Below are 23,200 nucleotides of genomic sequence, written 5' to 3'. Positions count from 1 at the left end.
TTGGTGGAGGAACTGATATTAGATGCACTGTAAATGATCTCCTCTAACTGCTTAGCTCTGAAAACAGGGGAGCATAGTATAGGTGGTGGTGAGCCCTGAAACTGGAGAGTTGATGATCCATAGTGCTAATGCAGCAGTTTACAGACCTATAAAAATGTGTGTCTGCCTCATTGCATTTATTTCATTCTGGTTTTGTGTTGATATTTGCTTAACAATCCTGATGAGCCTTATCTCCCTGTAGGGCTCTTCAGAAGAGTCCAACTTTCTGTGAAAGTAGGAGGATCTGAAGGCTTTCTGTAGAGACTGGGTCTCTAAAAGAATGCTTTAATTCCAGATGTCGGGGTTTCAGGTAATGTCAAACATGTACCCCCCCAAGGCAGGATCCTCAAGCAGGAGTAGAAGTTGCACTGTGCATCCAGAGACACTTAGGACTTTGTTAAACCCTTTGTTGTGATTTTTTTTTTTTTTAAGAAGCAACATAATTTTTAAATCCATATATCAAGCTCATGGATACCTTTGAAATGTGCAAGATTTGATTACTGTGTTACAGATTGGACTCACTCCTTTACAGAAGGTAAAGACTGCATAGCATAGCTATCTTCTTCGTCCAGCATTTGCTAGGCAGCCTTCCTGCCAAAGGCTCTGGCCATGCCGGCAGCTGACCAAACAGAAAGTTGCCATTTTTGTTCAGGCTGCCAGAGAGGCAGATACCCACCTTCCACAACTGTAATGTAATTTGACAGTTGAACATACGCCTCAGTGAAACTAGGTGAGGAGACGGTGCTCATCAATAGTAATGCACGGTGCCTCACACCCGATATTTGCATTCAGGAAGGTTTGTGAAGCTGGCTGCTTCCCAGGTGCTCTGCAGGAAGGAGGCCTGGCATTTAGACCCTGACACTAGCCCTGGTTTTTGCCATGACTTTGGATTATTTCTACAATTTGTGTTAAGAGGTTAATTCTCTTTCCTGCTTCACTCAGCCTCTGTTGCATTGAGCAAATCCCTCTGATTCTGCTCTGAAGAGTCCATTTTCATGCATTGCTTCTGTTGCAGTTGTCTGTGGGGAACCGACTTATGAATCTGATGGAGCAGTACCACACTTTGAGTGACGTGGGGAAAGCAGGATGCTGCGTGGTGGCAAGTGAGAGCTCTAATGTTCTGTGTGATGCTTCAAGAGCATCCCATCTGGTAGCTTTTGGAGATGCCCAGTTACTTCATGCTCATGTTTCTGCACTTGAGAGCACATCACACACAGGAGTGGGACTGCGAAGAGATTAACTTTGCCTGTGACTGTCCCCCTTGGAGCTGGCGTACACAGGGATGTCCCCCCTAGTAGGTATAAGCAGTCTGGATCAGGGGTGCAGTCTGTGATGGTCACCTAGTGGTCCTGGGACATGTGAAAGTGGTTTTCATCATGTCGAGATAGGAGAGATTGCAGTGGATTGCTGGATATATCTTTGTGTCGCTGCAAGGGGACCGGAGTGCTGCACAGAAGGGTAGTGGCAGTTTCTTTACAAGCAGAAGTGATTCTTGCCTTGGGGGCTGCCAGGCCACAGTCCCTCCAGATGGTGCTCCATGATGCTGACCTGGCTGTGAGACTGGGGTAGCCAGGAGAGGAAACTTTCTCAGCAGATGGAAGTGATGGGGCAAGGGCTGAGGAGTTCAAGTACTGCTGCCTGCTCTGAAGTGGTGATGCTCTACAAATTTTCCTAGATTGTATCTGTAGGGAGTAATCCTGTAAACCAGTGGGAACTGAAAGGAGTCCAGCTCCTCAAGGCTGAAGCTCAGAGGGTAACTGCTCAAAACGAAGAGCGAGATACAGAGCCTGCGGGACCTGCTGAAAGACTCCCAGTGCTGCATCTGAACACTTAGGTAGTGCTAGTGAGAAGTGTTTGGAGGGGGGTAACAGCAACTGCTGTCTGGCAAAGAGCTGTTTTGCAGCAGGATTGATCTCCAGACCCCAAGTGCATTGCAGAGCATCATCCAGGTGCTGCTTTTACAAGCCTGCCTGTGTGGAGCATTGTTCCTGTGCATGCTCAGGTGGAGAATGTCCCCTCTCCGCGTGTCACCTCCTGGCATGTCTTGCTATGCCCCCGCACTGTGCAGGAGTGCTCTCAGTCCCCAGCTCAAGCTGAAGCTCAACTATTTAATAGGATGGGCAGTTAAAATGCTTAAAGCTTATTTACCTTTCCATAATGTTCATTACTTTAGAGCCTAACTCCTGAGTTAGGGCTTTACAAGAGCAGTAGGCTTGCAAGGATTGCTTAATCAATAAGAAAGAAATTTATTTCAGACTCCTTGTTTATGTTGTTCTTTGTTAAATAAAACGGCAGGATTTTCAGCAAATCGTGGTGGGGCTTTCAGTTCTATTTTTAGATGATTTGGACAAAACCCAGAAGAAAAATATTATAAATCCTTTGCTTCGCAGACTGCAAGAGTGATTTTTAACGAGGTAATTATGTTTTTATAGCAGATCAATCTCTGCCTTCATCATTTGACTCTTGAAGTTGCATTGCTGGTTTGTTGTTTCCCAAGATAATGAGTGTCAGTTTATTCTCTTAAGTACAATAGCCCCTTCCCAGGCTTCAGTCGAGCTTGTGTGCCGTGCCATTAGTCACGCATCCGTTGTGTCTGCATCGCTGGCTGCTGCTGTCTGTGAGTTATACCCATGAAGGTGCTGACATGTTGTCAAATCATGGATTGTCTTTTTACCTTACAGACGTGTTGCCTCTTCATTTTTCATTAAACTGCAATTGCTCACTTAAACCACCATTATTACAGGATTATTTTAAAATGCAGTTTATTCTTCTGTCCTGTTTCCTCCATTGCTGAGGAAAAAGCACTGATTTTGAGGAATATTCTTTTAGAGCCATGCAAAATTTCAGTGGGATGTTGTTTTCCTGGCTGAGATTTCCAGCTACAGAGGTCTGTAAGGAAGCATCCAAGTCTTTGGCTGTATGTATAGATAACTGCTGGGATGGCGTAAAAATAGTGAACACCTGGCAGCTGATGTGGGGGAAACAGGGTTCCTCCGTTGCATCCAAAGTGACTTTGGTGAACGTTCAGTTCATTCTTTAGCCAGAAGCATTTGGCTAAAGCTGGGCTCTGTTTTTAAACTGCTCTTATCCCTCACTTTCTTTTTCTGCACATAAGAATGCTGTTCAAGTTTTTTCTTTAAGTTTCCCAATCTGTGTGTTGAGATACTTTGCACGTTATTGTTTGAGGCAAACTTTCCTCCTTGTTGCCCTCTTTGGGGCTTCCCTCCCTTTCTGTAGTTTGTTCTTAACGTTGTCCTTTTCTTGACTTCCTTGCACTGCTGGGGTTACAACTGTGCACTATTAAGTGACATGTTTGAAATGGAGCCTCTCCAGGACCACTGCGCCAGGTACCACAGGTTACCCTCATCTTTGGCCAAGCAGCCAAGCTGGAGGCATCAGGTCATGGAGCTAGAGGGACGTAACAGTGTGGAGCTGGGACATTTTGGGGAATGTGAAACAAAAGGAGGCTGTGGGAAGTCCCAGACGGTGGTTTCAGCTCTTCTTCATCCCAAGACTGGCTCTGAATGCCTCTTCTCTTTCCCACATGTGACCAGACAAAAGTACATCTGCCCCATCCTGTGACCTTGTATGCAAAGTGCTGGCCCAGACGAAAGTAGAGGTGCCTATTCAGCTTGAAGAGAAATCGTTTTTATGGTCGGATCAAAGCAAGTCAGTGATTCTCCTGGATTTTGCACCCCTTTGGCAAAGGGACAGTTTTGCAGATGGGATGGAGCCAAGGTGGCTGAGCAGGTCAGCTGCTGGCCGAGCTCCTGGGTTTGTCCTCACTTTGTGTTGAAGAGCAGCAGCTGGAGCTGGACAAAGTGCTTGTCAGTTGGTGCCTGTGTGGCAGGTCTCCGCTGCTGCGGCAGCTGCTGCTCCAACCCACGGGACTGCTGCCACGCTTAATTGGAAGATGCCTGTGTGGAAAAGGTCCTGATCTCACCTATATTTGGGAGCCTTCAAGAGCATCCCCTGTCAAGCTTCTGGTTTAAGTCCCTTCAAAGTCAGTGGGACCTGGACACAGACTTGGAGTGTTGCTGAAGGCTTTTATCGTGGTGAAAGGGCTTTTTAGTTTCACAAGTTCACTTTCTGCTCAGATTTGAGCCTGTCTTTGGTTGTGATGATTCTTTGGCACAGGGCTCAGTGGGAGTGCTACTCAGGCTTGTGCTAATGCTTTTTTCTGGCTGTTTGGTGTTAAACATACTCTATTTCCCCAGGAAATGAAATATTGTCAGGCTGTGTGGTCTGTTTAACAGCAAACTTGAAGTGTTTTTTTTCTGATGATTTGATATGATCTGTTTTAATGCTATTCTTCTATTTTAAGTTACCTTGCGTTGGACTTTTTTCCCTTGGCATAAATTTTACATGATAATTCTGTGAAACTGCCCTAGAAATATTGAAAGGATATAAATAATCACTGGAATATTGTTGGTGCTGATTTACAAGAGTAAGTGTATTGAAAACAAGTCCATGGAAAATGGATAAGGAGCAGTCATGGTTCTGGATTTACTTAACATTTTTAGGTCTCAGAACAAAGTTGTTGCTATACTTTGTTTTATTTCTAGAGATTTTTAACTAAGTAAACTGTTAATTTCTACTGAAGTGTGAAGCAATAAAGTAGATTACAAGTAATAGGTGGCGAGTACAGGCAGAATGATTGTGGAGGGGAATGTGACTTAGGATGCTGGTTTAGGAAGGTAAGATAATCATATTTGATTTATTTTCTCCTTGATTTCCAGTCTGGTTCATTTATTCTTATGCTTTGTACATCAACAGGACTGCTCACAGGCTGAGAGCCTTTTTTGGTTTAAAATTCTGGCTTGGGAATTAGTGTTCATGTGCTTGTCTCACTCCAGGATTTTCTTTTTATTTTGAGGCAGAATTTCAAAGCTGGTCAATACACACTGATTTTTGTATGAGACAAGAACAGTTATGTTGACTGATTTCTGTCTTTTAAAAAAAATGGTGCAAACAGAAAGTCCAACTTTCCTGGTTTTGTAATTATTATTCATGAGACTTTTTCATCTTATTTTCAAGGCTCTAGAAGAATAAGAAGTTTTGTAGGGCTTTCAGACTTGGCACCTTATAAGAATAATAATAATATTTGATAGAGACACTTTTGTTTCTTACAGAAGTATATTAAAACTGAAAGAATTCAGTCTGCTTTGCTCTTTGGCCTTTGTCTAAGGGGACTGACTTGGGGTCCAGATGTCAAGATGAGATGTGGGATCAGTCCCTCATCATTTGGACGTGTGCACCTTATAATTGGTTTTGTTACCTAATTCTCTCTCAAAGAGCAGGAATCGGTTTTGCATGAAAAGATAGTACCAGGTTTGTGGTTTGGTTTTTTTGAAGTTTGAGGTTGTTTTTTTAACAACATCCTAGTTTCTTTGGCGTTAGAACTTGAATGTTGTGCTGGAGCTGGTGCAGGGCCCAAAAAGAGGGTGGTGGTGACAAGGTTGGTTTTCTCCTGCGTCCTGGGGATGACATAGGGGCAACTGTCATGCTGTAAGATCCTGGGCAAAGACCGAGGGCTTTGGTGCTGATGTGCAGGTAAATGCTGGGGTTGAGCGCTCTCACTTCCCTAGCAGTAAAATCAAAGTTCTGAGCTTTGCTCTGGTTTTACAGCAGAGTAGCTAATGTGTTAATTATCCTATGGTAATATGCACCTTTTTTAGCAATGAAGACAAAGCTTTAGCTTGCTTTAAACTGGTGTATTAATAGCAAATGCTTGAACAATGTATGTTTTTAGTAGATACCTACGCAGCATAACCTGTTCAGGTTTTTTGCTTTAATGACTGTATTAGCCTGAAGAAAGGAAGCTGAAAACTTTTGTGCTCTGTGCCGAGTTAATCTTTGAAGGGAAGAAACCTCTTCTGCTCTGCAAATCTGCTCAGCAGAATGCTCCGGGTGTTTGCAATGTGACTTTTAGGAGGATGTCATCTCTCCAGTGCCTGTTTTCAGGGCTGGTCATGTAGTGGTAGATGAGTCCAGATGAAGTGATGAGCCCTTTATTTAAGGGGAGGGTCCTGGTTGCCAAAAGACTAGATTAATCTGCCATCCTTTCAAGGGCACTGAGTCTTTCCCTGATGATGTTCTCCTGATGGGTGCCACAGCTCATCTGCAGAGTTTCTGGGAGCTTGGAGGCTCAGCAGTGCTGGATTCAGGAGAGGCAGAAGTGATCTCCAGTCCTCTTACACACACTGTGTCTCCAGGCTGAACCGGAAGGGTTTGGAAGGCTGTGAAATTTGGCGTGTGTTGGCATTTGAGATTTCCTTTTACTCTGTTTCGGGTCTTTTGTACTTTGTGGGGTTTTATGCATAAAGATGCGTGTTATTGAATATAGTGAATAGATACTTGGCTGCAGGGGTTTTCTTCTGATCACATCCCTGTGACAAGTAATTTCCAAGTGTGAAAATTGCTTTGATATCTTTATTCAGGACTTGCTTACTTAGTAAGGCATTGCATAACCCGAACAAGGGAACCAAATCGAGTCTTTGGAGAGGACGGCTTCTCCCTTCGCAGGGACTGTCACTCGGAAAGGGCAGCTCACCTACTGCTGTTGGGTGAGAGCAAGGAGCCTACCAAGAGTGCCAGCGCTGTGCTGGGCTGCGGGATTGCACATGTATTTCAGTTTTTCGGCTCTTTGTATCGTGATCGGAGTGGGTCTTTGCCAGCTAGGAAACTCTGAAAATGTGTCATGAAATCAGTTTGCAAGTTGAGCCTTTCCTTGAAAGGAATAAGAAATATTAATGAAACTAAGAAGCTGACTTTTGAAGTGGCTTCCTGCTCATCATCTAACACCTGTGAAGGATCTGTGAAGTTGTGTGAAAGAACAATTTTTGTTTAGATTCTGCACCATAATTTCTTCTCCCCCAAGAGTGCTTTTTCCATTTAAGCAATGCAGTGTTTCTATTGACAATGTTGGTTTTGTTACTTGAGATTAATTAGCTGCAAAAATATGGATTTATGTTGAGGAGTCTGTGAATGAAATGTCATTTTTCAAACAATAAAATTATTTTATCTATATCTAAGGGATATTTATGAGTGTTCAGAATATCTGACTTTAAGCTAGCAAGTTGAAATAAAAATCTGGGTTTTGCTATGTTTACTTCCAAACAGTAGGGCGCTGTTCCTCTGCTTTATCAAAAGAGCAAGTTCAAGTGACACAGTCCAAGGTAAGGGTCTTGTAGGACCTCGGTGCATGGTTTGGAGGAGGAGGAGGTTTGTCTAGTTTTTGCCCTTTGTCCCAGTCTTCTCCAGTCCTGCTCCCACTGCTTCCCTGCCCCAGCTGGAGAAGGGAGATGCTCCCCTGCCCCAGCCAAACTCGTATCAATCCAGCAACCTGCTCTTTGCAGCACAGTTGATGTGTTCACGCTTCCCTCTTCCTCCCGAGATTAGACCTGGGATGTTTTATGAAGAATAGTTATATTTGATCTACAAAAAGATGAATGTTGAGGAGGAGGGAATTAAAAAATGATAAAAAAAAAAAGCAGCCCCAATCCCTCTTGGTTAGTGAAGCGACAAGGGAGCACTTTGTCAAACTGACATGCGAATCCTTTATTAACATCTTCTGGGCCAGCGGATGCTGGGAGGAGAGCAGTTGTCACCTCGTGGGCTGGGTCTTGGTCTGAGGTGTGTTCAGCAGTTTGGCTTTGAGATTTGGCCATTGGCAAAATATGCGCATACAGAAAACGTTCATTTGCAAATGTTATAGGACTGGGAAAATTTTAGGATGGTTTCAAAGGAAAATGTAACCACCTTGGAAACAGGCAGAAACATCAGTGCTGCTGCATGCTGCTCCGAGAGCTGGGCTTTGCACTGGGCTCAGCGTAGCTGGGGCAGCTGAGGGGGTCACCCTGCTGCTCTCTGAGCTGGGCTGCAGAGCGGTCACAGTGCCTGGGGTTGTGTTTCAATGTGAGCTGCTGCAAGGGTGCAAGGATGCAGCAGCCTGGTGACTCATCTGTGGGTTCACCTGAGTCTTGGCCACCCTGCAGAGGACAGAGGAAGAGCCACATCCCTGTCTGCTGGCCCTGATGATGACTTTGAGCTCTGGCCGTGGGGCATTGCTGTTGCTGGGACCAGGGCATGAGGCACTCTTTGAGACAAAGATTTTGCTCTTTTTGCCTGCTGAATGAGAGACTAGGATCTCAGATCCACTTAATGAAGGGCTTTTCTTATTGTAAGTATCCTTCCCTAGCCCTGTTCAGGTTGGTTTGGGTTTTTGGGGGGTTTGTTTGTTTGTTTGTTTTTTCCCTGTGCCCTGTTCTGGAATTCAAGGGGGTTTGGGGTAGCTTGGAAAGATTTAGCAGGAGTTGCCCAAAGGGCAAATACTGCTTTTCCCCAGGTTGGTTCTTCATTCCTTAGTCTTCAAGTCTACTTTGTCCTCAGGTGTTTGGGGAACAGAAGGCTGAACTGGCCACTGTTGATTTGTATTTTTGGGACCTCATTATTAAAAGGGTGACAGTTGCTACATAGTTTTCAGAATGCAATGAGAGACAAAGCACAATATCTCTGTTTCTTGAGGCATGTTGCCAACACTGATGTGGTTTAGGTGTCCTCCAAAGAGTAAACTTGAAAGACTTGGGGGAACAAGTCATAGTGTGGTATGTGCCAAGGTGGTTCTCAGTGGTTTTCCTTCTTTTAAGATATTTCTTGAACAATATTCTTTATTAAGGTGCCTTTAATGGACCAGCTATCACATACAAACCCATACAAACCACATGTGCTATATTTTAGAGAAGGCTGCTATGATAACCTGAGCAAGGGTTTGGGAAGGCAAGGGGTATTTGTATCAAATTGCTCAGTTTCTACCCGTATGCTTAGTTTCCTGTGTGGGCAAAAGAACCTCATTAACTGCTTTTTATACCTGAGGTTGTGTGTTGAGAGTTGGAGAAGTTCATCAGAACTGCACAGGATCACAGAAACACATTGTCCCTTTGCTCCTTGAGTGCTGTGCACTGGCCTGAAGGAACATCTCCTAACGTGAAGGACTCGCAGTACCCGATGGTAATTGTCCTTAAGCAGCAGCACAGGCCCTTCCCGGTGCTATTCTGGCAGCTCTTAAGGGTGGGCTTTGTGCTTCTGGCATATGTTGTGACCTGTGCTTATTGCAGTTCTGATGATGTGCTCTGTCAGAGTAGCATCTCCTCCTGAGTCAACTGATTTACCAAGGGCAAGAGTAAAAGCACTGCTGACCTCTAAGCTTTGGAACAGAGAGGGGCTTTCCTGGCAGAGAAGGGTGGTCCTGTAGGGATGCTGCTTTCTGGGGCATGGAGCATGTGTTGGGTGCCTGGAGGAACTCAACAATGATGCTACTTAACCTCTTGGGAGGCTGCTGAGATTTTGAGCAGGGCCAGACTCCTCCATCCTTAGCCCTCCCAGCTGCATGGCGAATGTGATGTGACCTGCAGCCATGCAACGCTTTTGTTGTGTGCCTTGCGGAGACAGAAAGTGAGATGACTCCTCCTCCACCGCTCAGCTGCAGATAGGAGCAGAAGCCTCGAGAAGCCCAGTGCAATGTTCTGCAGCCCTGTGAGGAGACCAGTTGGGCCTGGAGTGCAGCCAAAGAGGCTTCACTTGGCTTTTGAGCGTTCACAACTGAAAAAACAACCCTTTAACAGTCAGTTAGTCTGTTTCTGCTATCAACTCTTTGTAAAGCATGCTCTTCAGCCGTGGTCTCAATCGGGAAAAGGCTGAAGATTACTGCTGAGTGCTGTCCTATTGCCTGGGCTGGATGAGCGTACTCAGTGCTCAGAGCAGAGGGTTGTGTTGGAGCAAGGACGCATCCTGCTTTCCATGCAGCTGTGCAGGCATTGTGCCATATAACTGCTCTAATGAACTCCATGTTTTTCATAGTATTACTTGAAAAGTTATTCTGGCTTCCCCAGCCTTGAATAGATTTGCTTCAGCGTGCTCAACTGCTCTTCTCTCTGCTCCCAGTTCTTCACGGAGGTCTGAATTGCTGGTTATTCAGTCTCCTTTGATTATAACCTGATGGGTGGTAGGGCTCCCACTCCAGCTGTAATTAGGCTGCTTGAGTGCAGCGTGCGCTGTCTGTTGCCCTCTCAAATTGTTGGTTTGCGCTGATGCTCACCTGATCTAAGGGGACGTTCTCTAGCAGCTGCAGCTTGTAATGCTTCCTCATGGAGATGGTCTGCATACTGCTCTCAGTTCTCCTTCTGAAAGGCACTTGACAAAAATCTGCAACTCTTAGATGGGCAGGATGGGAGCTGTTGAGGAGGTTGTCTAGTCCAACCTTCCTGCTCAAAGCAGGATCAGCTTGGTGGGTTGAGTGCTGAATATCTCCAAGCATGGAGTCTCCTCAACCTCTCCAGGCAACCCCTTCTGGTGTTCAGTCACCTTCCCTGTAGAAGTTTCATTTAAAAATGCAATTTGCTGTGCTTCAGCCTGTGCCCATTGTGTCTTGTCTTTTCCCCTGGGCATTGCTGGGAAGAGTCTGGCTCCATCCACTTTACTCTCCCTACCAGGTATTTATTTACAAGGGCGCAGCCTCTTGTTTTCTTTTCCATCTCTTATTTTCCTTTGCCACCTGATAGGCATGCGTGGTCCTGCAGGGGCCTAGAGCTGCCCCTTCCTGGAAGGCTGATTGTCTACATAAAGAGCTTTTTGGGGTAAAATAGATGTGATTCCACACCCTTGACTTTCACCCATTCAAAAGGCTTGTTAGGATATTAACTTTTCCGTTAATGTTATTCTGATGGCTGTCTGAAGTGAAATAATGGTTGCTTTTCCTGGAGATGCAGGGAGTAAAGCATCGCAGTCTGGTTTTATATCCTGATGGTTTAGATCATCAAGTTCTCAGGGCTTAAGCTCTTATTTCTTGTTTTTCAGTGCTTATAAGAGGATCTCCTGGGGCCCTATTGTACAACCAAATACAAATAATACATTAATAAAACAGGATTGTGTATTTGTCTGTAAGGCAGTCTGTAAGGATTACTTGTATATAACATTTTGTGGTATTAGGCCCTTAGTCATTTTGATCTGTACCCTCTACCACTTTTTTAAAAGTGGCTTTTCTCTCTGCTCAGATAACACTTGAGAGATGTTGCCTTCTGGAAAGAAGTTTCTTCAGTTGTAATATTAATTTCTGATTTTTCTACCTTTTTTCTGTATCCCTTTGGCAGTGTTTTAGTTTCTTCACGTACTTCTTTCACCACTGGTTGTGAGAAGCTAATATAGTTTTTGTGATAGTTCAGTTATTGAAGTGATAGATAATACACACAGACTGGTTATTACTTGTCAGTTAGTGCTGCCCTATGGGCAGAAAAGCCCTTTTAATGCACTTGTAGCAGTTTTAGTTTTATGAAGTACTTGAACTTTAAAGTTGGACTTACTGAAATGATCTAGGATGTATAATGGCCAGTATTAAAAAGGAGATTTAAATGGGAGGAGAAAAAAATACCTCCCTTCATGCAAGCCTTCATTGCTGTAAGAAGAAACAGTCGCTGAAGCATTGTACTTCATGTACGCTAGAAAATATTGTAATAAAAGTAAACTGGTAACGTGTCATCCTCTCCACAAAACTGTTCTTGCAATATCGCATTTACTTGGCTCTGACAGCATTCCTCCTGTGTTCAACCTGTTGTCCTGAGCTTCGAACCGTTTTTTGGCATTCACGTTTAGTCCCTCTGCAGAATGAGTGTAAAATTAATAAATTAATTCCCCCTCCCGCCCCCCAAAAAAGTGTTTGCATGCTTCAGCCTAGTTTCAAAGTAGGAGAGAGAGCAAACTGTTAGAGTTATAAGAACAAAGCGTGGAGAGTGGTTAGGAATTAGCCCCTAAAAAACACTTTTTAGATTATAGGGGGAAGAAGTGAGATGGTCCCAGAAGTTGCAGGCACCAAGATGTTGGGCAGAGGGTGTCCCCACTCACCCTGGCCTGCAAGATGACAAGTGACTGGACTTCAGACACCAGAGGAAAGGGGAGGGAAGGCTGGCAGGCTGCTTGATGGTTATCATTGCACATGGATGTACTCTGCCAACATAAGATTTTTTTTTGCAAATGTTTGTATTTTTGCCAGTCCAGTTGGGTTTTGGTCATGTCTGCCTGAGTGCATGTCCTGCTGCTCCAAGCCAGAAGCAGCTGTTGGTGGCTATGTGCCTTCACACCAGCTTTCATGTCACACCCTCCCTTTGTATTGGTGGCAGCCACTGGGAAGAAGGGCAGCTCTTCCAGTTGCTGTCAGTGTTTTGTGGCCTTCCCTGAACCTGCCCCATCTGCTCTGGCAATTGCAGGGACCACTTGGGAAACAACCAAGCATGTATAAAAGAAGTTGACAAGTGCTGGAGGCTGTACCTGTGATCCCAGAAGGAGGCAGGGCTCCGTAGTTGTCAGTCCCATGTTTATGAACCCCGGGGGACTCCCATCTTCTGCGTCAGCAGAGGATTGAGCCACATGTATAAGAGCAAGCAAGAAATCTTCCTCTGTGCTGCCTCCTGGGGAGCTGTCCCAGGGAGAGAAGTCCCGGTGGTGGCTGTAAGTGCAGTCCTGAGGATTGGCAAGTAAGAACCAAGCATGTATTTGTTTCAGCATTAATACTGGTTTGTGTTAATCTTCGCAATCTGATTTCATGCATTTTTAATAAACTAGACTTGGTGGTTTTTAAAAAACATATTGCTTCCACTATATTTTGGCCAGAAACATGAGGTGTGGGCAGTCCCCTCCAGCATGGTCTCCTATGGGGTGTGGGTGCATTTGGCACATTCATTTGCCAGCAGAGATAGAGGGGTGAACCAGTGTAGCCCCTCCAAAATCACAGCGTGATCCTCTGAAATCACGGCTTGGCACTGCCAGAGTCACCTCCCTCCAATCAGTTGACCACAAGTTTTGCTGCCAACAAAGATGCTACTGATTTTTATTTTTTTTTTTTTAATTGCTGTGAGTGGTCCTTTCAGCCTCTAGAAAACATTTTCTGTCCTTTTGAAGATCTCATAAAGGAATTGAACCTTGGGAGAGCACTTGGTGGCTTTTTCTAAGCTTGTTTCAAGCATTGTGGCAGTACTGTAAATGACACTTGTCACACATATGTCTTTCAGGGTGGCAAATGCCCCCCTGAACTGCCAGCACTTCAGTTACCTAAAGGTTTTGCCCTTGCTGCTCAGTAGAGGTGACATGCAAAGCTCTAGTTGATCCATTTCACATTTGGGCTAGGTTTAAATATTTTTCATTAGTCTGTAGGAGCTTTCCATATGTCTGTTGATATTATTCATTACCCTTAATTCCAGCACTTGAGACCAGTTTCTGCCTGGTCCAGCCTCCCATTATCTGTATGTTATGTTCAAATTCCCCAAATAACAAGTATCTGCTGTCTGAAGATCAAGTAGATTTTCTAAGACTTTCATCCCACAAATGGATTTCCTGTGTTTTATTTCTCTGTGTTAAGGCTGAGATTTTCTTTTCTTTTTTTCCTTTTTTATATCCTCCACTGTTGCAGACTATTCAGCCAGCAGTGGCGATGATGCTGGATTTAACAGGATGCGCTGTCCCACTTGCTGTGTGCTCATTGCCAAACTACATTTTCTATGCTTGACAGAGGCGTCCAGAAATTTACTCTTAATTTTAGCATGAAACCATCCTGCCAAAAAAAAAAAAAAAAATGCCCCTAAAGGCTTCACTTCATGAGGGGCTCCCCACTCTGATGATTGCACCGAGGACCCAACCTCCCAGTCTCATGACTGAGTCTGGATCAGCAGTCTTTGGTAGGGGCTGGTATTAAAATGCAATTTTTATTTATTGTTGCCTTGAAGCTGCCTGCATTTGTTTACCACTGTGAGCTGACCTTTGGGGAGACATTTCTCGATTAATTGGGTATCTAATCACTTCAGACGATTGACAGGCATGTGTGTATTAGAGTTTTTCTTCTTGTTAGATGTTTTCTCTCTGGTTTCTTCTTTCCCTGTTATATGGCAAATGATGCGTTTATTTTATGTATTAGTTCCTTCATTGTTTTTCTCTTTAGTAATGAACTGTTGATTTCATACTTTTCTGTTGTCTCTTGGCCTGAACATTTCTTTTGCCAATCCATTCAAATCATAAGAGTCTCTTGTTTTTAAATATGTGCTTATATGCTATGGGTAAAGTAGAGGCCAGCTATTTTAATTCTTGTAATAATTGGCCTTCAATAATCATTCTCTCAATAATTCTTTAAAGTTACTCTCCACAGACTTTGTCAAAAAGCAGCTGTGCCTTTATTTTCTGAAGACACTGACTCCTTGTAGGTATCAAACCCTTGCTCATGTTTGTCCCCTGGAGAATTTTGGGAGGTTTACCTGGTGCTTTAGGTTCCCAAGATGACAGGTAGCGAGTGAGTAAGTGCGTTGGGACATTTCTGCCTGCATTGGGTTTAGTTCTCTGTATGTATGTACCCTAAAGACCTACCCCTGCCTGTGTTCAGATGTTAGTGGGAGGAAGAAGATGCTCCTGGTTTTTATTTGTTTGTCCTCTAGTTATTTGCTAGTAAATAATCTGGAATGTGTCCATAGCAAACTGGTGCAGAAAATACTTCCCCCCCACACCCCGTGGGAAAACATGGCAATGTGTTTTAGGGAAGTGATGTTTTGATTTTTATACAGAGGGCAAAATTTACTTCATGGCATGTAGGTCAGAGGCTCTGAAGAACTAAAACATGGCTAGATTGGGGATTGGTAGTGGGAAGTATTGGTTTTATCTGGGGAGGGATAATAGCATGAACTTTTTAATAGCCTTGGACTGGGACTCAGGGTCCTGGGATCTGTCCCTGCTTTGCCCCTGGCCAGTGGATGCTGTCAGAGGTATCACAGTGGGAAACCGTCTGAGGTTTAGTGATGGAAAGTTCAGTTCGGTAGCAGATCTCCTTACTAGCTTATCCTGAGTTGAAAAAAATATAATAAAGCAAATAGTGTGCATGCTTCCCACATGTGGCACTGAAGTTCAGGTAACCTCGTGCCACAGGCATGTCATGGGTAGTAGGTAGGGGAGAATCTCTTAACCTGAGTCTAAGCCTGGACTTTCTGGAGCAGGAGAATTTGATTCCCACCTTTGCTGTGCTATGAAGTCCCAGACCTGGGAAACAGTCTGGCCCCAGCTGTGGAGTCTTGGGCTGCCATGGATTTGTTACAGTGCTCTTTTTCTCTGGCTAAACTGGTACTTTTGTTATGTTTTACAGTCTACAGTGTGCCAAGGAAGGAAAATGGGTTAATTCAAAAAACAATTTTGCTGGAAGATTGCTCTATAAATAAATTCCAGAGATAAGTGAAATAAAACATTAGTGGAAGATGAAAGGAAGGATAGGGGAATGATGGAAACAAGCAGATGTAAGCAGCGAGACTGGATTTGTTCCATGGCTAAGTGCATATAGTGATAGTAGAAGTCCTTTTGTCACCAGTAACTTCTTTGGTGAGCAGCCCTTAGAGAGGAAAATCAGAATAACGCCAAGGAAAGACGTTCTTAGAGTGCTGTCTGCCACTGTGCACAGAAATAAGTCGGGTCTGTGCATCTTGGAGAGGCACTGGTGTGATGAGGAGCTGTGGCGCTCAGGAGCGGGATGGAGAGGACAGATCCATGCAGGGATGCTGCCAGGCAGAAATCCAGCTGCCCTGCTGCAGAGGGTAATGAGGGGTGGATGCCGCTCTTGTAGCCATTAGCGCTGCAGCTCCTGTGTTTGTTCCTAATGGCTTGCACCACACTTTTTATAAGGCTAGGTCATAAGCAGGGTATTTGCAATGTTGCCCGGTTGTGATTTTAATTGTCGCTTTGTGCTTCCAATAAAATGTTCTGCGTAACTGATCACAGGCAAGCCTTTTCTCTGCGATATTGTACCTGATGTGCTGGAAATGTTCACGGACGGGGCAGACAATGGTCTCTGTTCTTGTTCGTCCTGTCCAAGAGTCACCAATGCCACACAATCCAGCTGGAGGAAATAAAATATCTGTATAGCAACTAATGGTGAGATTTTATGCCTGGGCAAGCAAATCAAAGAGAGATAAACTTCCTGATTATTTTCCCATTGAGTTAAAGCTCCTGTAAAAACAAAGTGCCTGGGATACATAGAGGGAAGGTAAGTCTTTGTACAGCAAAAGGTGGCTCAGCTCACAGATGCTGTGGAGTACCTTTCTTGAAAGAACAAGTGAGGTGGCTCCTGGTTTGGGTCTGGTTTGGTTTAGCCCCTGGGTTCTTGGAATAAATGAATGAATTTCCCCAACTATTTGAAGCTGTGTGCAAGGGTGGAACATCCTCCCTGTGTCAGAATGTGTTGCTAATGTAATTTTTCCTTTATTTCAGCAACAGCGTACTGTTTATAGGCTAACACTGGTGAAAGCTTGGAATGTGGATGAACTCAAAGCCTATGCTGATCTGATATCCCTCGGTGAACCAGACTTCATCGAGGTCAAGGTGAGCTGCACGGAGCTATTTTATTTTTTTCTGTCAGTATTTTACTTTTTTCCCCTCCCCATTCCCCCCAGTCTTAAACTTATACGAGTAAATGCAATTCTTCCAAAGATTTCAGTGACGCATAAGGAACTAAGGACCTTAGCTCTTGTTTTTAATGTTAGGCTGCCAGGTTTCTAATATCTTATGTGTGAATTTGGAGCAGTCTTCAGTGTTATGCAAGACAAGCTTTGTATAAACCAGCATCAATTTCTGCCCAACAGAATCATAAGCGTCTGGTCTTTTTTATATTTCTCATGAAAGGAGAGTCTGATAAATAGATACTCTTTCTTTACGGCAACCAACATTTTAAACAAAATATTCTGGGACAAGCTGGTAGTTTGTGGTATTATTCTTCCCATCCTGGTCTCAAATTCTGCCAGGGGAAAAGGTGATAATGTCTGGTTTACTGACGTGTTATTTGTCTGGTGGTGCAAAACAGGGAAATACTACCCTCTGGGACTGGAAGAGCTACTAACAGGAACATGTGAGATACAGCAGGACAGGAAGTGCTTTTTCTTGGGGTTAATCAATTTAGTATATAGAGAATGTAAAAAAAGACACATTACAAAGTATTCTGTAAAGAATCACTATCAGCATTTTCATCCAGCAACTCCCCTGCAGACCAGCACATTTACCTCAGGTCTGTATTTTTGTAACTCTATTACTCCTGGACTTTCCCTTTCCTTTCTCTTTTCTCTTTTCTTTCTCTCTTTCCGTTTTTTTAACCTTTATTTACTGCTGCTTTGAAGAAAAAGCCTGGAGTTTGCTGCAATTTCCTTATGAAATAAAACCCAAAGGTTTTGATATCATTGGTATTGAGAGGTCTCTTTCTCTCTGAATGTGCTGCTGACATTGATAGCTTAATACAAAATAAGATTTTGAGTATGGTTTGGGGAAAAAGCCTCAGTTTTACAATGTGTATCGGACTGCTTTATATTCTTCAGGTAAAACCTAGCAGGAGGAGTGTTCCTATGGGGCCCTTCCCATCTTGCATCTCCTGACTCTCTTACTGTAGCCTGGTTGTACAAGATCCTTTCTTCCAGCATGTGAGGCAGGGCAGAGATGAGTGTGCACGCCAGCGTGGAGTATGAGGCTGTTGGTGTACATGCTACTTAGACTGCTCTGTCATGTGTAGTGACTTTAATTAGTAAAATGAATCAGGTGTAAGTTAATCAATGTTTCTGAGTGCTCTCCAGGGCAAACATCTGTCTCCTCCAAGGCGGAGGGCTGCTGTTCACTTTGCCTGGGGAAGGATTCAGCCTTGCAGTCACGGTTTCCCAGCAGTGTGGAGCTCAGCTCCCTCAGTGGCTTTTCCCTGGCAAAATCATGCCTTGAACTGCCAGGGAAGTAAGCGAGAAGAAGTGGTCAGAGGTATTCTCAAGGTGGTCATAAATGTACTCCTGACACTATTCCAGCTGGGACAGGCTCCTGCCCTCACTACTTCAATCAAAAATGTCACCTCTGCACTCCAAGTACTTCACAGTGCTTGTCAGATCTCAACCAGCGAGGACTTTCTCCGAGGAGGGGTTATGTATTAAGCCCTTCACCATGTTTGCCAAAGTATGAACTGATGCAGAGAGGGGCTACATGACATTCCCCAAAACCACATAGCATGGTAGTGTAGCTGGGGGTTCAGCATCACTCGTGTACCTGCCAACACCAGCTGCAAAGGGTGTTCAGAGGGGTTGCAGGACAAGGAAGGCAGAGGGGTGCACCTGGCACCTGATGGCCACCTGATTGGGTGGGTTTGGGTCTTTTCATGGACTGATAAGAGTATAATTTTGCAGGCTGGTTTTGTTGGTTTTTTTTTTTTTTTTAAAGGTGTATGCTGTTTAATGTTACTTAATTAAATTTGCAAGTGGGATGCTTTGATCTAAATGTAATTTTTTCAGAAATATTCCAGCAGATAAGTGAAGTTCTGCAAGTACTGGAGGACAGAAGTGACTACCAGGGTGCTGATCCTTGTCAGATCACAGTGCCTTCAAGCTAAGGGACAAAACATCTTATGCCTCAGTTTCTTCTTCTGTGAATGGTTTAGCATTATGCCTATACTGTGACCACAAAAGCAGTCTGTAGTTGGCATGTGGAAAGCCTCTTGTCTTTCTAATCCCAAGGGCAGTACTCAGGGACACAGAGAGACTCAGGTTTAAGCCTTTTCAAAGGATGCAGCATGTCTCTCCCTTGTCTCCCCTAGTTGCTGTACTTAGGCTGGGAGCAATGAGGAACGTCTTCCCTTCCCTGGTTACAGCTGTCATTAAAAATCACAGTACAGCATTTCACAACTTCATTGTGATCTGTATACTCTAAATCCAAAAAAGTCTTACACAGTTTGCTCTTTTTTTCCGGTCTAGTGGAGGGAGGATGATTTTCCAAAGCTCTCAAAACCATAGAGCAAGTCTGACAGCAGCTAAGCCCCACAAGACAGAAGCGAGGAGCTGAGTACAAGAAAACACACTAATTCCTTTTCAGCTTCAGCAGCAGAAATGAATTGTCAGGGTGCTGCTCCACCTCGTTCACCAGCAGGCTCTGAAATAGTCTCAATTTTTTTCCATTTAATTGAGCTTTTAAATAGAGCTGTGCTGTCCTGTTATCTTAATTTGAGGACAGGAAAGTAGGGTTCATATATTTGAAGTATGAAGCATGCCATCATGAGCAGTGTTGCTGGCAGTACCCATTTGCACTGGGAGCTGAACTGGTATCAATGTCTGAAACAAATGGTGCAACTCTGTCCTGGCACAACATTTGGGGTTTAAATGGCATCTCCATCCCTTTTAAAAGTCACAAAATTTTGTGATGGCTTCCCTGGAGCGGGGGGGTTTCTTGACAATGGGTTGTGTTTAAATAGACCCCAAGTTGGACGAAAGGTCTTGCTTGCAGATTTTTATATGGGATGTTGTTATGTGAGAGCAAGGATTTTTTTAACACAGTTGCCTTTCTTCCTTGCCTCTTTGGAGCAAGAGTAATGTTCCAAAAGGTGGGCGCTTGGTGCTCTACAGAGGGGAAGTAGCTCACACTAAATATAGTATTAGCCCAAGTCAGTGGCCTTATTTGTTTCACATAGTTTCTTCTGCCAGTTCCCGCTAAACAGCGGCATTTCTAAAGCGCAGAAGATTTGGCTTGGTAGGGAGGTGCAAAGGCTTTGTCTTCTTGCTGCACAGTCTCTGTGACTTTGAAATGGGAGGGGATTACATAGTTTCTCACCTCAAGCATGGAACCACTTTTTCCCTTTTCTTGACCAGAGGGAGTAAGTCACACGTTTTGGAGTAGCTGATGAACAATGAGTTGTGTTACTGTGGGGTAGTGAGAGAGTCCAGCCAAGTACCAACCAGAGAGGCTGACAGAGGGGATGTTATCTTAAGGATGGCTTCTTTACTTGGCTGTCCTTCTCTGAAGTGTTGATTGATTGCTGGTGGGGTGGTGTGCCCCCTGCCCTGCTGGAGATGTTCGTGTTGCTGCTGTGCCTGCACTCAGACCCTTACCCTGTGGACTGGCCTGACTATAAATTAGTAGGTTAGCCTCCTTTGTATTTAGCTGTGTGCTCTGCAGGCAACTTGTTTTCATCTGATCATCTTTAATCCTGGCTTGCAAAGCTCTTGTCCAATGCCCTACCCATGAGATCTGCCTTCTCTTATGGCAGGATCACTGGTGCAGATGGCTGCTGCAGTGGTTTCAGAGGCATCTCAGCTGTGCTGTTGAGCAAACTGGGGTTGAGAATGCTTCAAGGTGCTTTGTTGCTTCTGCCTGTACACCTGTGGGGTGAAGCAAAAAGCCGGGGTCTCTGTCCCTGTGATGTTTGACTGCTCTGGAGTAAAAGGTGAGTAGATCTCCTTCTCAGCAAAGGAGAAGAGCAGAAGAGGGGTACCCCCGCAAAGCCTGTGAGTTTGCAATTGTGCAGGCAAAGTGAATGTAAGCAGAGTGATCACATAGGTATAATCCCACAGCATTCAAAGTGATGCTTGATGCAATAGTGCATAAAGTCAGGAGTTAAATTCTGACCCAAAGGAAGACAGGTAGGGTTGAGGTGTGTTCAAATTTAACACTCATTATTGCTGTCGGTATTCCCTTTCATGTGTTCTATGTATTGATCTGCACTTGGACAAAAACTCCTGCCAGTGTGTAACTGGCCTTTAGTCCAGCCCCGGCAGTTGTGGTGTTCACACAGTGTTTGTGACCTGGGAATTTTCCCCAAAAGGCTTGGTACTTTTTATTAAAAGTAATTTCTTGTGTTCCTTTGAGGATGAAGCATATTGAAGAACCTGTTTGGCATGTGGATAAGGCTTAGCTTTTTTTTTTTTCCAAAACCCCAGTGTGATAGGTTAAAAAGGCAAAGGCCAGGTCCTGCTCAAAGAAAATAAACAAAAAAATATTACAAGATACTGCAAAGCATCTTCCAGAAAATAAGGCTCATCTCAGTGGGATTTCCTGCTTAAATACTTGAGATAAATGACGTTCATTTAAAATGAATGTAGCTAATCCACTGTTGCTCCAGAGAGGCTCATGGAGTGGAGTGGATAGAGATTTAGATTCTTGCAGGGCTTAATACTTGTTCTCATTTACATGAGTATCTTACAGCGGTGTAACTCTGTGGGACCCTATTCTCTTATTTAAACCAATAGAAATTAGCCTTGATTACCCTTGTGTAAAACCCAAGTAAAGGAAGAATCAGTCATGTGGTTATTAAATACGCATCAATTTTATTTATTGCCTTAGTCTGTTTTAATGCCATAATGTCATTGTCATAGCCGTGCAAAGTTGATCGTTATATTTAAGATCTAGAACGTGCAACTCATCTTTTTGCAATGTTACCCTCTTTTTGTTGTAACAGCCAGAGGCTTGTGTTGACATGCAGTATTTTGCCATTTATATTCCTTCTTAAAGTAAAGGGGCAAAAGGATTTTTAAATGAAATGTAAATGGGTCGTAAAGAGCTCATTCAGATGTGTGAGTGGAGTGTGCTGCAGGGTCATGTTAGAGTAAGGCCAAATAAGCGCACAGAAACCCGGTCTGGACCTTTGGTTGTTGCAGACAGATCACGGAGCAGCTGGGCACACTTGCGTGTTTAATTGTGGCTGTGTCCACGCATCCTCTCTGCACTGTCAATAGCTTTAAGGTTGTGCGTATGCAAGTGTGTACATCAGGTGCTCAGGCGTGCACGTCAAGTGCTCAACCTTGCTTTTGATTTCAGAGCTACTTCTGCAATGGTGTGGGAGATCCGGTTGCTCTGGTCAGAGCTGTGGGTGAAATGACATCCCTAGGGAAGCGGTCTGTATTTGCTAAAGTGGAGCTTCATCTTGCAGCCTTTGCTGCCTGCCTGAGCAGAGCCTTGCTGCTTCTCTCCATCTGTTTTAATTTAAGGGGAAAAGAAAAAAAAAAAAAAAAAGCCTGGCTTGTCCTTTGTTTGAGGGCTGTTCATATCATGGTGTTGTCTGAGGGCAGGACTTGGGCAGAGCAGAGATGAGAGTCATGGCACTGCACACAATTTCCTCAAGCCTTCATGAAATCGGTTTTCAGCTACTTGAAGGCGCTTGTCCCTGATGATTTTTCTGCAGCTCCAGTGCAGCATGCTTGCGCTGAGCTCGTATTGGTGGATGGGCTTGGTGTCTGGTGGAGCTAAGGTCGATATTCTGGGACTGCAGCTCCTGCTCTTGGTATCTGAGGCTTTGGTACAGAATTAAAATGACCAAGTAAATGTCTGAAAAGAAAGACCAGAGGGAAGTATCTGTCCCAGTCTACTCAGTCTTGTCATTTTAACAGTAAAGATTATATAAGTGCTTAAAATAATGAGGAAAATGAGCTTTGCTTTAATGAGTTTTTAATTGCATGCAGCAGAGGCAATTGCCCCCACTTGTCAAAAAGCTATTCGGAGTCTTGCTACCATTCCAGTCTACATTTAGATGAAGAGAAGGTGAAGGTAAAAAAAATCTCCTGTCCTAGTGCCTACTATGAAATAAATCCAAACAATGTATAATTTCCATGCCTGAAAAAAAAGCACCGACCACTTAATGTCCTCTCAACTGTGAGTCCTGGGTCCAAGGACAAGACACGAGGCATGGATGGTCCAAGGTGACCGGGTAGGCAGTGGCAGGGCTGCCCGGGGCTGTTCCTAGGGCTGCACCACCTCACCGTCATGCCGGAGAGCTGCAGGGTGGTTGGGCACCCGAGGTGTATGACTGCTGGATAAATCCCAGTTGCCCTGGACTGCTGTGGAAAGCTACCTCCAGGCGGGTCCTGAGCAGCCTCTGCTGTGAAAGCTGCTCCTTTCCTTATTAGCATCTGTGGGTGACAGAGACAGGGACGCAGCTTGTTATTTCTGTTGATCCAGCTAAAGGTTACAAGTTACTAATAGATGTGTCTGAGGAGTTCGCCTTGACATCAGTGGTTTTTTTCATGCTGTGAGTACATAGTAAGACTCAATAACAAGTTTCACTGCAAACAAAGGTGAATGACTAAATTTTGAATTTTCAGGTGACACTGCCACACAATTTCATTGAAAAGTCCATCTTTAGTCCAAGCCTGTGGTTTGATACAAATACATTTCTGAAATTGAGGAGGAATTTTTGCAGTCCAGCACTGGGCTTGGGTGCAAATGTAAGCCTGATGAAAATCCAAGCTAAAATGAGTTGTTCTCAGCTATTTTCTGTGTTTCAATAAAGGTTAGTATCCAAAGTAAGTAGGAAGCACAGGGCTTGGAAATTGCATTAGGCTTGTGAGAGTTTTAGATATGACCAAGG

General features: G+C 44.1%; 1 protein-coding gene across 1 annotated transcript in view; it reads left to right on the top strand.

Moving 5' to 3' along the window:
- LOC104843146 (S-adenosyl-L-methionine-dependent tRNA 4-demethylwyosine synthase-like) overlaps positions 1–23,200 on the top strand; it is a 107,917-nt gene that overhangs the window by 64,088 nt on the left and 20,629 nt on the right. The window contains exon 13 of the mRNA XM_010585918.1: positions 16,321–16,431. Coding sequence (XP_010584220.1) covers positions 16,321–16,431 — 111 coding nt within the window. The remainder of the gene's footprint in view (positions 1–16,320; positions 16,432–23,200) is intronic.

Source organism: Haliaeetus leucocephalus, unplaced genomic scaffold (assembly GCF_000737465.1).
Source record: "Haliaeetus leucocephalus isolate CR32 unplaced genomic scaffold, Haliaeetus_leucocephalus-4.0 Scaffold136, whole genome shotgun sequence".
Classification (NCBI taxonomy): Eukaryota; Metazoa; Chordata; class Aves; order Accipitriformes; family Accipitridae; genus Haliaeetus; species Haliaeetus leucocephalus.
Note: the sequence above shows the minus strand (reverse complement) of the source record. Positions and strands in the feature narration are given on the sequence as shown.